Below are 17,491 nucleotides of genomic sequence, written 5' to 3'. Positions count from 1 at the left end.
GGTGTGTTTGGTGTGTTTTGTGTGCAGTGTGTACAGATGTCAATGCTCCTGAATCTCATTTTTAAACATCTTATGTTTAGTGCAATGTATACAGTGAATTATTTCATGTTGAATGTTCTATAGGAATTGTTTAAATAGATTTTTAAGCTTAGTTTATTTACATTGCAGAAGAACAGCTGTAATTTGTCTACCAATTACCCTGATACAGATTTACAGTGATAACTCTAACTTACAAGAACCTTTTGAAGAAGTTTGTTACAATTATTTAGTAACTACTACTATTACAATGACTACGTATAGTAATAATATTTGTAATAACAATAATAATGACAAAATATTTCATAAAATATAAATAATAATAACAATGATTATTATTATTATCTATAATAATAATAAAAATAATAATTTATAATATAATAATATACAATATAATATGTAATAATTTAATGTAATATAATATTATTTATAATAATAATATTTTTATTATTGTTTTTTAATTATTATTATTATTTTAAGCCAAAAGAACTAAGCATTTTTTCCTTTTTGCCCTAAAATAACAAAAGAGGAACTCCAAAAATGCATTGAATAAATGAAATAAATGTCTGAGGCGATTATAAAACTCATTAGGGCTGTTCGTATCACAGCATTTACCTTAAGGCTAGCATAATCCAGCCAAGCCATTAACCTGGGCAGCAATTTGCTTCACCTCATTGTTCACAAGGGGAATTTGGTCCAGTAATGAATGATCCATGTGGATACTCTGGCAGAGCTATGTTTTTGCATTATATTTTTTCTGGCTGTGTTGAGGATCATTAAAATTTGGGTGTAAAAGAGGATTCTGAACCAGATGTACAGCATCTATTTGGCAGTGGCATTCCTCAGCTCTGCTTAGCCATGGGTTCATTGCAAATGCTTGTCTAAAACCATCAGCTTTCAGTTGATGAATTAATATACATAAATAAATACATAAATTAAATATACTGTACTATTAAAAATGATGACTTGCATTAAATGCGTCAGCAGGATGTTGAGTTTAGAAATAAAATTAGCTACTTGCCACTAATTAACCTTTGGTCAACAAAGCACTCAAGCAGTTTGTATTATTCCTTTTTGCTCATCAAACTAGCTGATGATTTTGGTTGAACATTAATTACAGCACAGCTGTTGACTTTTCTGTGATGAAAAAGTGGCCGTGTAGTTGAGGATGGCTCATGGGAAACACTCATTTCATTGTTAGCCCAGGAAGCTTGTAGCAGAGCAGGGATTGAATGGCCCAACATGTCAAACAGATGTACGGTTTCGTGCAGAGGCCCACACGGATGGTTGCCAAACTCCTGAGCTGCTGAGACAGGTGGAGGGTACCCAATAATCTCTTATTAAAATAGAGAAATATGCTAGCTATACATGTACTGGGTTGTGTCGTTGTAGCCTTTGGCTTAGCACTTTGTTTCATTAGCTTTTGCTAGTACTTTACTCACTAAGGATATGAGCAAAGGCCTTATTAGTTTAACCAGGACAAACTTTGGCGTAAGTGCAGACAGTATGTTTAATTAAATTACAGAGGGGTTGGAGAGGATTTGTATCTGTGCCAAGTTATTTTTCCACTGGTGTCCCACAAGGTTTACCAGCTTGTTCTACCATGTTTTGCTAATAGGAATGCACATTTATCATGTCCCGTATTTGTTTTTTTTTGCAAAACTGGAGTACTGGACTACTGCAGCGCTCCTGGTAGGTATTTGCACGTGTACAATCAGAACCTTGCACATCACTTCACTGCTGTGTTTTATTTACTTTTGTAGCTGCCTACGTCAGATTTGGTTCTTGCCTACAAAGCCAATTTTTTTTCTAAATTTTATTACTAAGTGTGCGTTGTTTTGGGAGGAGTAACTAAAGGCTAGACAGATGCCTGCTTACTCCCACCCGCCCCTGCTGTGGTACATCATTAACAATCCAGACTATGTTTAGACATAACTAGTGGAAGCTGAAGTGCAGCTGGAAATGGGCCTCCTAATGAATCTCTTCCTCTCATCAGATGACCATAGGGGCCCAGCAATTATCACCACAAATGAAAATATTTAACAGGCTCAGAGCATGTCCAGATTATTCTTACTCAAGCAGAAACGTTTTTCAAACCACAACATTATAGTACAAAACTCTTGGGACATAATAAATGCAAAATAAATAAATAAATAAAAAGGTTGCTGTAAAATCTCAATGTATTTTTTTGTAACACTGATTTGTTTGACCACAATACTTGTTTCCATTGTGTGATGGCCCATCCCAGATGCATGAGTCCAGAGAATTTGGAGATCATGGGTGTTCAGCTTAGGCTTGTGCCTTAGCGGCCTAATATTTCATAAAATTCCTTGAATTATTTAATAATATTATGCACTGTAGTGGAAGAAATATGCAGATTCCTTCCAGTCTTTCTTTGAACAACATTTCAGTAATTTTGGGGTTGATTTGGGGCTGAAAGTAAAATCCCTAATGATATCTATTATTTATATTAATTTTTTTTATCATATTAAATATTACTCTCTTGACATTTATAGTACATGTGAGCTTTACTGAGGCCAATCGTTGTTTTACAATCATAAATATTTAATAAAGTCATTAGAATGTCATTGCCCTGCGTAAAATAGGGGAAGCTTAGGTGTCAGAAGGGGCGAGGAATGCACTCTCATTACTTGGTGGGTGGGCAAGTGCTATGCAGGTGGAGAGAGCAGAAATGCTGATGGGATGGATCTTCCTAATCCTGATTATAAACACTCATTAGGGTTAATCTAAACATCTGGTTAGGGCATTTTTCCACTTTGTTATACTGCTCCTTCATTGTCAATTTGTCCTACTGACCACCTTTTTGAACAGTTTATTTGCAATTTATTTGCAGCTATGCTTTTTTATATATTAGTCATTGTCATTTGCAGTGATACAAGTAAACAGATTCGCTAAATACAACAGATTCAACACATTGTTGGACATAATTATAGGAATCTAGTGATTGAGCGCAATATACAGGAAGGATGTCCATAGTTTAATACACCCATCATGCTTACTTTAACACTACTTATAGGTGCTAACCCGAATTGGCTGGAGAAAATGGTCCATGACAAATAGAATACATCCCAAGTGTTTCATCTCTGCCAGACTGCAAAAGAAAAGCAAATTAGTTGACATTTTTCCTGCAAATTGTAAGAGGGTTTGACATGCTGATGTGAAAGACCTGATCATTTAGGCTATAGGGTTAGACCTTGGCTTATGACTACCACATGGTCTTGTACATTGCTAAGAAAACAGAGGTGTACCAAAAAGAAGTAATAAAATAGGGGTGGCTACATTTGTGGAGTATATTCTGACAGCTGGTGTTGAGTTGGTGATTATTACACTAATCATCTGCTCAATTACACAGGAATGGCACTGAAACATGAGGGCAGGAGCTTCACTTTGGCCTAACAGCACTCTAGCTTCTTCCTCAGGAACTCTTTGAGTTTTAGTTTAGAAGAGAATGTACAGTACATTCACACATTCAAAGTGGTTTACGTCTGTGGTGTAATATTTTCATTGGATATTTTAATGAAAAATAAAAATTAGTTTGTTAGCTGACAGTCTGATGACATAAAAATAAATTTTTGGTACCAGACTCCCTAAAAGAACACTTCATAGCACATATCTAAATATTTTTTATTTAACTGATGACACATTTTTATTTGGGGTTTAAAAAAACCTGAGATTTTATCCTAATTGAACATGCAATAAACTGTATTGTTATTTTTAAATATCATTAAATACTGTAATTATCACACTGTAATTAAGGATGCTAAATGGAAGTGTTCCTTTTGAATATTTTGGTTCTTTAAAGAAAACCCACCATAAGAGAACAGAGATTTTTTTTTAGACCTCTTCTTAATAGAATTGCTAACTTGTTCCTCCAACAGCCAAACCTCAAATTTTTGATTCAGGTTCTTAAAACTTATGCTATAAATCAAAACTTTAAATATAATAAATAAAAAATACAGCAACAACAGAAATAGAATTTTCTAATTTTAATATATATATATACGGTATATATATATATACCATATATATATATATATATATATATATATATATATATATATATATATATATATATATTCATTCCATTTTATTTATGCATTTTCTCCCATTTTCTCCCAATTTAGTGTAGTCAATTTGTCTTCCACTGCTGTGGGATCCCTGATTGCAGTCGAGGTGGGTATATTGCTGCTCACGCCTCCTCTGACCCACGCGCAGCCCTTAGCGGAACCCTTTTTCACCTATGCATTCTGTACAGTGTTTGAAGACCCCACCCACATAGTCCTGTCATCCTTGCCCTGGCAGAAACGTGTCTGCTGCCAGTCACTGCCAATTATGCTTGCTAGATGGTGCCCAGCCGATCGGTGGCAACACCGAGTTTCGAACCAAGGAGTTCAGAATCTCAGAGCTAGTGTGCTACTGGAATATCCTGCTGCACCATATATATATATATATATATATATATATATATACAGTGCCTTGCAAAAGTATTCAGCCCCCTTGAACTTTTCAACCTTTTGCCACATTTCAGGCTTCAAACATAACGATATGAAATTGTAATTTTTTGTGAAGAATCATCAACAAGTGGGACACAATCGTGAAGTAGAACGAAATTTATTGGATATTTTAAACTTTTTTTTAGAAATAAAAAACTAAAAAGTGGGGCGTGCAATATTATTCAGCCCCTTTACTTTCAGTGCAGCAAACTCACTCCAGAAGTTCAGTGAGGATCTCTGAATGATCCAATGTTGACCTAAATGACTGATGGTGATAAATAGAATCCACCTGTGTGTAATCAAGTCTCCGTATAAATGCACCTGCTCTGTGACAGTCTCAGAGTTCTGTTTAAAGCGCAGAGAGCATCATGAAGACCAAGGAACACACCAGGCAGGTCCGAGATACTGTTGTGGAGAAGTTTAAAGCCGAATTTGGATACAAAAAGATTTCCCAAGCTTTAAACATCTCAAGGAGCACTGTGCAAGCGATCATATTGAAATGGAAGGAGTATCAGACCACTGCAAATCTACCAAGACCCGGCCGTCCCTCTAAACTTTCAGCTCAAACAAGGAGAAGACTGATCAGAGATGCAGCCAAGAGGCCCATGATCACTCTGAATGAACTGCAGAGATCTACAGCTGAGGTGGGAGACTCTGTCCATAGGACACAATCAGTCGTACACTGCACAAATCTAACCTTAATGGAAGAGTGGCAAGAAGAAAGCCATTTCTCAAAGATATCTATAAAAAGTCACCTGGGAGACACACCAAACATGTGGAAGAAGGTGCTCTGGTCAGATGAAACCAAAATCGAACTTTTTGGCCACAATGCAAAACGTTATGTTTGGCGTAAAAGCAACACAGCTCATCACCCTGAACACACCATCCCCACTGTCAAACATGGTGGTGGCAGCATCATGGTTTGGGCCTGCTTTTCTTCAGCAGGGACAGGGAAGATGGTTAAAATTGATGGGAAGATGGATGGAGCCAAATACAGGACCATTCTGGAAGAAAACCTGTTGCATTCTGCAAAAGACCTGAGACTGGGACGGAGATTTATCTTCCAACAAGACAATGATCCAAAACATAAAGCAAAATCTACAATGGAATGGTTCACAAATAAACGTATCCAGGTGTTAGAATGGCCAAGTCAAAGTCCAGACCTGAATCCCATCGAGAATCTGTGGAAAGAGCTGAAAACTGCTGTTCACAAACGCTCTCCATCCAACCTCACTGAGCTCGAGCTGTTTTGCAAGGAAGAATGGGCAAAAATTTCTGTCTCTCGATGTGCAAAACTGATAGAGACATACCCCAAGCGACTTGCAGCTGTAATCGCAGCAAAAGGTGGCGCTACAAAGTATTAACGCAAGGGGGCTGAATAATATTGCACGCCCCACTTTTCAGTTTTTTATTTCTAAAAAAAGTTTAAAATATCCAATAAATTTCGTTCCACTTCACAATTGTGTCCCACTTGTTGTTGATTCTTCACAAAAAATTACAATTTCATATCGTTATGTTTGAAGCCTGAAATGTGGCAAAAGGTTGAAAAGTTCAAGGGGGCTGAATACTTTTGCAAGGCACTGTATATATATATATATATATATTATTATTATTTTTTTTTAACTTTGAGTTGTTTTTTTTATTCTTATTTAGTGACTTAAACATGATTAATTGTTGCATAAGTAACATAAAAGTAGGAACTATTTTGCTAAATCCCCAACAATTTGTAAATCTGTCATCTTGTCTAAGCTAGCTTTCCTTGTTTAGCTAATATTTATCTTTACACAAACAAGCTTGAGTGGTGCAGCAGTCCTACTCTAGCCTGCCCTGAGACCACGGTTTGCATATTATCAGCCAACCAGGCGTCTACACAGACATGCTTGGATAGGGTATTTCTGCCTTGCGACCAGTGTTTCCTGGTGAAGACAGTCATGCCACAACCCTGGCCAGGATAAAGTGGGGATAAAAATAAAATGAAATGAATCAGTAATATAATAATAAATATTAAAATAATAATAATATTTTAAAAATGAGCAGACCATAAAACAATGTACAGTAAAAATGAAAGGTTAATCCTGACATGTTTAGCATTAATAAACTATTGTCTTGGGTTGCAGCTTCAGAAGTAAATTTGGGTTCTACATAAAACCTGTTAAGAACTACTTTTTTGCAGTTAGTGTTTATAATATTCGTTTTTTTGATATGGTAAAAAAAATCACACTCCAAACTCTTTAAGAAACACATTTTTTATTCCAATTTTTTCCACGGTAATGCATTTTATAAATGAGTATTAACTAATTAAATTACGTGTCATTAACCATTGTGTTACTTCATTAGCTCATTTGTTTTTAAATTAGTCTTTTTACCGGTCTAACCCTCATAGCATATCCATCAATATGCAAGAAAGAAATTAAGACAGCAGTGGCAAAAACATTTGCTTTTGCTTTCCATTAAGGTTCTTGATGCTTCTACGAAGTATATTTCCTAATTGTGCTCATAACCTGTATGCTTTATTAAATATTCATTCTAGAAGGAATAACTTAATGCTTGTTGTGCATTTTTTGTGCTAAAGGAAAGAAGTTGAACTGTGTTATGTTGCATTCTATCATGTGCACTGTCAACTGGCTGGTTTGGAACTGCCTGTGGTGTGTCTAAAGTGTATCAGTAGGAGCCCTGAGGGAATTAGCATATAAGTGCATTACATGTTAATGCAAGGAATACAAGCAGAGTGCTTTGATTCCTGGGCTCCAGGCAGGAGCTGCTTGTTTCCAATGGATGGTTTCCTGAGGGAGGGACTGCGCCTGGAGTGCTGGCTGGGGGAGAAAACAACTTTCCTTATATTCGACTGAGAATGCTCTGGAGAAAGTGAAGCTTTCTTTTCACGTAACCGAGGTACAGCTGGTGGCAGCTGGTAAAAAGGGAGAAAAGTTGCTTTTCCAAAGATTGTTGGTATTGTTGATATTTATTAGAAATGTCTATTTGAAAAATATATGATGAAAAGCCTGGTGCTGTACAATTCCTAAGTAGATTTTCTCAAAACACTCTGCTTTTCCTTCACCTTCTAAAAGACTAATATAATATAATAAGGGCTAATATAAATTGCCCTGGGTGTAAATTGGTAAGTAAGTGTGGCGCCCAGTGATAGACTGATAGACAAGAAATTATTTCAACCCACTATTTTCCAGAATAGGTTTTGGACCCACTGTGACACTGATCAGAGTAAAGCGGTGACTAAAAATAAGTGAATGAATGAGGATTGTTGGTCAACAATCTAAGAAAGATTCAAGAAGCATAAACAATGTTTAATTGTTAAAACATAACTAAATTAAAATGTAAACTGTATGTTATTGTAAAATACAATATAACCAAATGCAAGAAATTTAAATAAATAAATTCAATATTTGTAAAATACAATAAGGCCCAAACATTTAGGGCACCTTATACCCAAACCTGAGCATCATAAGGATGATACGAAATTGGTTCCCCTAGGCTACCACTGGGACAGAAAGGTTAAAAGTTTGAATCCCAGCCCTGCCATGAAGCCAGTGTTGGGCTCTTGAGCAAGGCCCTTTACCCTCTCCATTCCAGAGGTGCTATACAATAGCTGACCATCTGAAAAAAAGAATTTTGTTGTACTGTACATCTGTATATGTATACAGTGGACCCTTGGGTTACGAACAGTTTACCATACGAACATTTTGGGTTACGAAAGATCTTTTTCAACTTAACGTATGAACAAATTTCGGATTACGAACCGACTTACTCTCTCTCTCTCTCTCTCTCTCTCTCTCTCTCTCTCTCTCTCTATATATATATATATATATATATATAGTGAGCGAACATTCGGACAGCGGACGGTGTTTTTTTAATATTTTGTATAATTAAATATTAAAATGTCCCCAAAGAAATTGCAAAGATAGCGCAGTGCTGAGAAAATGAACAAATCTATTACTATTTGTTGTTGTATAATTATTCCTGCCAGTAGCTGTCACTGTAAGGGAAAATATAATTGTATTAATAACAAAAAAGAGCATTTAAGACATTAGAAAGGTTAGGTAAGGAAAAAAAAGGTTTAACTAACAAACATTTTGACTTAAGAACAGCCCTTCGGAACCAATGAAATTCGTAAGTCAAGGGTCTACTGTATATGACAATTAAAGGCTTTAAATTTTTTTTACTGCTTTAATAGCCTCTACTCTAGTAGGATGACTGGACTTGAATACAGGGGTTCACTTTTGTTAAACTACCAATGCATTATTGAAAGCCACAGTGATGTTTAGTGATAAGCTCTCAGTCACCAGTTTACTTTATCTTGAAGGTGTTTCATAAGAGTTTCTCTGTGCATGGAGGTATTGTATTGGCCTTCCACACTACTGACATGCTGAAAACTCAAATCTCTTGAAAATATTATTGGTTATTTGGAACTTAATGGCCCAACAGTAGCTTGAATTTATTATAACATAATTATAATTTTTCTCTTTAGTTAAAAATACGGAACTAGTCCTGATTAAAAAGCTCTTATGGAGAACTTATAATTATGCAAAGAAGTATTACCATCAAACCATCAAAAGTATCCTGTTTATAAAAACAAGTGAATCAGCATTCATTAAAAATACACTATGTGCAGGTTCATGCATTTTTGTTGTTTATTTCTCTGCTGTAGAGAAAAGCTAGTTAGAGATGACATGTCCATTTACCCCTCCTTCATATATAGCCCTATCTCTGTTTAGTACCCTCAAAAAGTTCCCCTTCTGCTCTCAGCCTTTCAGGACTCAGGTGAATCAAGAGTGGCAATTAGCGTCACTAGTGGTGCTGCATATAATTCTGTTTTAAGTGGGCATTTAATCTATTAAAGCTCAATTACAGACATTATTTAATAGATTTAATGACAAACTCAGTAGTATTGTTTTATTATCCAAGTACAGAGAGCACAAATGACAATAATTTAAAATCCACTAAACATCTTTATTCTTTTTCCATTCATTTATTCATTCATTGTGTATTTAACCACAGCTTTAACCTGATCAGGGTCTCGGTGGGTCTGATTCATTCGGCGAAAGGCAGGAAACACCCCAGACTGGTCGACAGTCCATCACTGGGCACACACAAACACAAAAACACACTTACAATTAGGGTAATTTCTAGTAGCTCTAATTTGAGAAAACTGAGCACCTGGAGGAAGCCCATAACTTCACACAGAAAGGACAAAACCAGGTCCTTCTTGCTGTGAAGCAACACTAATAACATTAATAAAATTTAAAATAATAATAATAGCAATAATAATAACAATATGAATTGAATAATTATGCTTTTTTTTTTCTTTTTTATTAATTACGCATTAACAGTTCAGACTGAAGAATGTGACTGTCTAGGCTAACAACTTCTCTAAAAATCAGGTGTTCCAAATAATGAGATGAGATTTTAAGCGTGGGTTGTGGGGGCTCTATACAGAACACATAGCTTGTGTCTGCTTTTCGTCAAAAAGACGGTTTTGTATGAACAAACGGAAAGCTGGAGAAATCTCTATAACTTGTCTTAAATTACATTTTACAAGAAAATGATAGTAATTGTAAATGTTTTGTGTATTTGGAGGACAAAACACTACAGACCAGCACCAATACCTCAACTGTGAAGCATGCTGGAGGGAGCATGGTTTTGGGCTGCTTTGCTTTTTAAAGCATGGACAGTTTGCAATACTTAAAAAATACTAACACCATTGTAAATAAGACAGTAGTTTAGGCAGAATGTGTTTGTCTATCAACTTGCATAGTTTATTTGAGTGATTTATTAAAAAATCCAGGTAATTAAAATTTTTGCAACTGCTTATTAATATCGTATCTAAATGAACAGCCTAGTTTTCAGTCTAGGTAACCAGCTTTTATATATATTATATTTAAAATATAGGTTTCCTCTCATGACATAAATCCTAGATGATCTGCTGTGTTTAATGTCAAAGGTCAATCCTGACATCTGGTTTAAGATTTCACTGCCCAATCATGCGTTATCCCTTATTCCCAACACTTCCACAACAGCTGTCTGTCAGGAGGAAAATAATGCAGCTTCAGACACCAACACCTGCCTGTAAAACATTGTACAATTTTACTCTGTAGCAAGAGCTGTATGTTTTGCTGGGTTGAATTAGAGGTCATTCCTCTTCAGACTTATCCAGTTATCTAAGTCTGCATTATAACATGAATTCTGCAGAGTTTGTGAAGTGTCTGATAAAACTGACATTTGTGCACAGCCACTCAATTTTTTATCAGGTAATATGTTTCAAGTTTGACATTTCACAGTCACTTGATTTGAAGTTTTTGGACTGACATTTCAAGAAATATACATTATCATTTCATTTCACAGGACACAAAAGGTAGAGGAGCTTCTCGATGTTGGCGGCTTTGTAGCGATGGGGTCGTGTCACAAATTAAATTACTTTTGTTATTCTCACTGATCTGTGGTTTTTCTGAAATTGGACAAAAGTCTACTAGACTTGGTCTGTTCAACTGCTATTTCTAAGTGCATTGTAGAGCTATCAAAATAACTAATTATTTAATAAATTAATTTATTTTTGTTTTATTTTACCTGATGAAGATTGCAGTGGGCTTGGAAACTAACCCGGAAACACTAGGCACAAAGCAGACATACACACTTGATTGGTGGCCAATCCATTGCCGATCCACTCATTTAACTATGTTTAGCTAACAGGATTAGCCTTTTATCCACCTACTTGCATGTTTTTGAAGATGAAAAACCAAACGTGGGTAGAACATTTTAAATCCTCAGACAGTGACTGATTATAAAAGTTCAAACCCAAACCCCCATATCCACCACCAAAAAAGCATCCTGTTTATAAAAACAAGTAAATCATGCGTTATTAAGAGTACACTATGTGCAGGTACATGTATGTTTGTTGTTTATTTCTCTGTAGTAGAGGATAGCTAGTTAAAGACGACATGTCCATGTACCCCTCCTTCAAAATTTCATTGGTTAATTGGAACTAAATGGCCAGTAGCTGTAATTCATTATAATAGTATCTATAATTTTTCTTTTCAGTTAAAATACGGAACTAGTCCTGAATAAAATGTAAATATGGAGTATACTATGTGCAGGTACATGTATGTTTGTTGTTTATTTCTCTGTAGTAGAGAATAGCTAGTTAAAGACAACATGTCCATGTACCCCTCCTTCATGTATAGCCCTCTCTATCTCTGTGTAGTACCCTCAAAGAGACTGATGATAAAAGTTCAAACCCAAACCCTTGACTTATGAATGAATATGCTGGCATATAATTTGCTATAAAATAAACATTTTCTTTATAAGCCAATACTCACAACATTAAATATGTGCCAATAGAACTTAGCAATTTATTTTAGCACTGGAAACATGAACATTCATAACCAAAAGTCAAAATGCAGCAACAAGAAATGTAACACTTTTGTAGGTACAATGTGCACAAATATCCTACAGAATTCTTTTATCTGTAGATCACAGGACTATATACAAAATATATTAAAGTAATAAAAGCTTCTGTTTGAACAAATTGTCTATTTAAACATTCATATTTATAAAACTGTAGCCACACAGTTTTTTCTAAACAGAACCAGTGCTATGTGCTTTTACTCATTTTATGGTCGAATGCAAAAAAAACCAAAAAAAAAAAAAAAACTGGCAAAAAAAAAAATTTAAGAGGTAAAAATATTATAGGTTCAACTTATTACACAATAAATTTAATTCAAAAACGGAGATACAAAGTTTAAACTGGTGTTCTTTTTATTTTTAAACTTAATAACATTAACAGAACATCAATGTGAAAACACTGAATGTCTCTTTGGAATAAATAACATTTCTTGGTCTTTTTTTCTGAAAGTATGCAAACTTTGCACTCAACTGTAAGTTCTCCCTTATTACCCACCAAATAGAAAATAGTTTACCAGGATTTACAAAAAATAGGAAAAATATACTTTTAGACTCTTTTTTAAAGTAGCTTTCTTTATCACAACGTCTCTGTGAGAGTTCCGTAAAAGTCCATCTGCAACAGCATTCCAGCCAAATTCATTAATGACTCGCTTAGACTCAAACAGGATGGTTTAATTTAACAGAATGCTGCTTTTTCCCCCCCAAATTCTTTGTTGCGCTTGTCTCATGGAGGGAGTCAGAGTTTCCTTTCCTGAGTCGCCTACCAGGAAATTTGAAAGCTTTCCAGGGAGAGATTCCACAGTAGGATGATGGGCTGTCTCACACTGCTTATGTCTGAGCTGCTTCGCTCCAAGGCTGTGGGTCACTGGCAGGCTCTCCCGATCTTAGAACCAGACACTGACTTTGGCTTTTTCCTGTTCCATTGCTGTGGGAAACAAAATACAGTTGATCGTTAAATGCACATGTATTTAACACACTGCATGATATTAGTCTACAGGGCAGTGTTTTCTAATCCTGGTCCTATAGTAACACCAAGGAGTCATTTTTTTTATTCCAGACATACAACATCAGGGTCTTGAATGATGAGAGACATCCAGTAAACATCTAATAACCAAATAGATTTCAGCTATAACGTTCAGCTATTCATATTTACAATCACTGTGACTCAAATAACAATACACAAATATTTTTCTGATCTTGGTGAAATGTGAAGAATTCATAATTTCGTGGTAACAAGGATTTATTAATTCTTCTGCATTGCCTGAAGATCAATTCTGGCATAGGCCACACCCAAAAATGGCTTCTTACTGTTTACATTTGTACACTACATAGGATACAACAACATAATAATTAGTAATAATAAGTAATGTTGTATGTTGCATGCAATGCAGTATTTATACAATGTACTAGTCTAGTAATCAGAAGGCCCAACTGCTGCTGTTTGGTCCCTGAGCAAGGCCCTCTCAGGGCATTGTATTCAGTCACGATTGTGACTACTGCAACATAAATGCAATATAAATGTATTTACAATTCACTCTGCTGACAAGATTTTTAGCTATTGCACTAAGTAGATATGTTTCTGACTTTAATTGTTTATTTTCAAGGTTGAGTCTAAATCTAAAGGTTGGGTCTAAAGCTAAATTGTAAGAATATTTTATTTACATTTCATGTATTTGGTCAACATTTTACACAAAGTCACTTACGCTTTGACATTAAATCTAAGGGGCCAACAGTGGCAGCTTGGTGGTGGTGATTGTTTATGTAGTACCGTAAACTCCTAGCCATTACTGCCTTGAATATAGTAGTACAGAATATACTGTAATAGAGCTTGTTTTAGCTATTAAAGCAACTGGCAAAGCATGCAAAACTAAAATATTTAGGGCAGTGGTACTCAAAAACCAGGACTATTAACATCATGGGAAACTGGGATACATTGATAAATGCACGCAAGCAATTGTCAAAGACTGCCTTAAATAATTACAGCACAGTAAGCACAGGTATAAATGAATTATTAGCATAAAATAAATGCTTTTCCTACCTGTGTCATAGATATCTACAGAGCCGTGGAAGGATGCAGGCCAGTTTGAAGCTGTGGGTTCTAGTTCAGTTTTGATTCCGTCTGTATTTGAAGACGAAGGACTAAAGGATGTCCTCATGCCAGGCAGCAGAAGGGGACTGAAACGATGATCCAGAGCAGTGCTGTGGCTGTGATGGAGCATTGGATGGGCATGTACATGTGGATGAGGGTGCCGTGAGTGCATTTGAGTGTACATCTCGTGAACGTGATGGTATCCGGCTCCGCTTTGACCCCCGAGAGCGTAGGGCCAGGAGTCAGTAAGTGCAGACGGAGGAGGTAGGCCATGCTGGGCCATGCCATGGCCACTCCAAATGCCAGTTTCTGCAGCATGAAAGGCAGCTGTGGCAGGAAAGTCACCATGAACTGAAGAGATGGTCTGAGATGGATAAGTGCTGCTCCACACAGAAGAGGGCAGAGAGCCACACTGACCCTCAGGGACAGAATTTTGATCTGAAAATAGCAAGCAACCATTTAGAATTCATACTTAAAAACAGATCATGCAATGTCAGTTTTATTAAAAAATTGAATTTTCCTACCTTTCCATGTTCCTCCGGAAGGTAGCTTGTTACTTTTGGAGTCGTTACTGAAGGCACTAGGTTGACTGAGAGCTCGAGAGAAGTGTTCATCCACCACGTCGCCGATATCCCCATGGAAATATGTAAAGAGCACACATCTGGAGCTCAGGTATTCGGTCTCAGCTGGTTGGGAGTCTTTACACCTTGCCTCCTCGTCACCATCCTGCTCTCTATCTCTTTGCAGCTCAGGCTCAGCTCTAGGCTTCTCGACCTGTTTACTCTGGCCACACTGCACAGGGAGGTCTACAGAGTCCTGCATCCTGCTGTAGGCACTGAACTTTTTCTGTAGACCAACAACAAAATTGAACAAAAAGTTAGGCTTCCTGTCATCAGCCAATGGTTTAATCTAGTATGTGTGAGAGATAGACTCAGTAATCAGTTATCACTTGGAATTTCACAGTCTGTATCTGTAATGTAATTAATCGTTGAGCTAATAATAAATAATCACTCTGTACTGTTCAGTAACTACTTTATGGTGGTCAGGATCACAGTGGATCAGAAGCTTACCCTGAAAACACTGGGTGTAAGACAGAACTTAATAATACTGTTTGACCAAAAATGACACACTGTACCTTTAAGTATTAATGATATCTTATTAAAGTAATTTGTATGTAACTCAGTATGTAACTTTTGGGTACTTTACTAGCAACTTGCATAACCTTAATGACCCAACACTAGCCAACAAAGGATTAATCTGACTGAGAGTAAAGCAAGTCAATGCCAATAGCAGTGACATACCCACTGGTAGTGAAGTGTAGGTCATCGCTCTGGGACCCCACTAACATCTCAGTTGGGCTCCATATATTGTTACTTGGCTCATGACACCAATTTACCAATGTTTACAGCTGTAGCCTAGCGGTTAAGGTGCTGGACTAATAATCGAAAGGTTGCTGGTTCAAGCCCCACCACTGCCAGATTGCACTGTTGGGCCCTTGAGCAAGGCTCTTAACCCTCAACTGCTTAGACAGTATACTGTCAGTGGCTTTGGATAAAAGCGTCTGCTAAATGCCGAAAATGTAAATGTAATGTAAATGTTTACCAATTTACCAACATCCATCTTGTAAAAGAAAGATTTTTTTAAATGATAAAATCCTAGTTATTCCAGTAACAGAGTTTTTAAATACTGGGTGTCACTTCATCATGATGTCTAATATTCAATCTGTGAAAGCCAAGTAAAGTCCAACCTGACCTGTTTAGAGTTTATGTATTTATTATGTACTTTATTTAACGTTATGAAAGATTAGATTATAGAAGGGCCCCTTGGGCATCTCAGCATAAAGATCAAGAGACAAAACTCAACTTTTAAAGTGACATCTGTGAGAAAGAGAAACAGATCTAACCTGTTGTTGTTGTTGCTGCTGCTGCTGATGATGATGATGATGATGGTAGTAAACCGCTTTATAAGCTGCAGCAGCTGCAGCACTGGTCGGGAGGTAATGATGAGTTCCATAGTTCTGATGATGGTACATAACCTCCAGGCAGCTCATGGCAGAGGACTTCGTGTAATCTCGCTGCTTCTCTGGAAAGAAAACCGCTGTGTCGCTTTAACAACACTTCACTGATCGTATCATCACTGCGCTCCTTATAAACCTGAGCATTAACAAAAGCACCACAGTCTGTAAATAGAAAGATTAGCATACAAATGTCTCCCCGCTCGTGGATTCACCACCTACAGTTCAGAAATCAAAATAAAGGAGCGGACACAAGCGCTACTCCAAAGACTTGCCGAAAAAGTTCAAGGAGCTCAGCTGATTGGCTGGAAGTTTAGCGCGCCGCATTCTGATTGGAGAAGCCGAAAAATCGAAGTCACACACCCACTTCAGGTCCAGCCTTAATGTCAGATCTTTTGAAAGTTTAAAGTTAGCGTATATAAGTTAAAAGAAAATATAATCACAATTTTATGCACAGCTATAACTTTATATTTTAAACTTGACAACATTTTGCTATTATATAAACATAAAAAATAAATAATATCCAAAAACAACATTTATTCTAAATCAGATGAGCTAAAATCATGGCAAGTCAGGAATTTCACTATATTTTTATGAATATATCTTATGATTCCGCTTTATTCTGGTCAAAGTCGCGGTGAATCCTGTACCACCAGTACCCACTAGGCGCTAGGCAGGACTTCCAATTCAGTGCATGGCATCACTCACTCACTCACTCACTCACTCTCTTACTCACTCACTCACTCACTCATTTACTCACTCACTCATTTACTCACTCACTCTCTTACTCACTCACTCTCACTCACTCACTCATTTACTCTCTCACTCACTCACTCACTCACTCACTCACTCTCTTACTCACTCACTCACTCACTCACTCACTCACTCACTCACTCACTCACTCATTTACTCTCTTACTCACTCACTCACTCATTTACTCACTCACTCATTTACTCACTCACTCTCTTACTCACTCTCTTACTCACTCACTCACTCACTCACTCACCCACTCATTTACTCACTCACTCTCTTACTCACTCTCTTACTCACTCACTCACTCACTCATTTACTCACTCACTCATTTACTCACTCACTCTCTTACTCACTCTCTTACTCACTCTCTTACTCACTCTCTTACTCACTCACTCACTCATTTACTCACTCACTCATTTACTCACTCACTCTCTTACTCACTCTCTTACTCACTCACTCACTCACTCTCTTACTCACTCACTCACTCACTCACTCATTTACTCACTCACTCTCTTACTCACTCTCTTACTCACTCTCTTACTCACTCACTCACTCATTTACTCACTCACTCATTTACTCACTCACTCTCTTACTCACTCTCTTACTCACTCACTCACTCACTCTCTTACTCACTCACTCACTCACTCACTCACTCACTCATTTACTCTCTCA

General features: G+C 36.7%; 1 protein-coding gene across 2 annotated transcripts; it reads right to left on the bottom strand.

Moving 5' to 3' along the window:
* Nucleotides 1-9,510: 9,510 nt before the first annotated feature.
* Nucleotides 9,511-16,111, bottom strand: vgll3 (vestigial-like family member 3). Of its 2 annotated transcripts, XR_010014176.1 has the most exons (5): nucleotides 15,956-16,111; nucleotides 14,577-14,898; nucleotides 14,002-14,490; nucleotides 12,728-12,888; nucleotides 9,511-9,645 (listed from the first exon to the last, which is right to left on the bottom strand). XR_010014176.1 is itself a non-coding variant. In XM_063006248.1 (4 exons), the coding sequence occupies exons 1-4, from the start codon at nucleotides 16,100-16,102 to the stop codon at nucleotides 12,848-12,850; spliced, it is 999 nt and encodes a 332-aa protein (XP_062862318.1). In that variant the 5' UTR covers nucleotides 16,103-16,111; the 3' UTR covers nucleotides 12,313-12,847. The 2 variants fall into 2 exon arrangements, 1 of the variants encoding a protein (XP_062862318.1); XM_063006248.1 differs by lacking the exon at nucleotides 9,511-9,645 and having other exon boundaries at nucleotides 12,313-12,888.
* Between the last annotated feature and the right edge of the window lie 1,380 nt (nucleotides 16,112-17,491).

Source organism: Trichomycterus rosablanca, chromosome 12 (genome assembly GCF_030014385.1).
Source record: "Trichomycterus rosablanca isolate fTriRos1 chromosome 12, fTriRos1.hap1, whole genome shotgun sequence".
NCBI lineage: Eukaryota > Metazoa > Chordata > Actinopteri > Siluriformes > Trichomycteridae > Trichomycterus > Trichomycterus rosablanca.
Note: the sequence above shows the minus strand (reverse complement) of the source record. Positions and strands in the feature narration are given on the sequence as shown.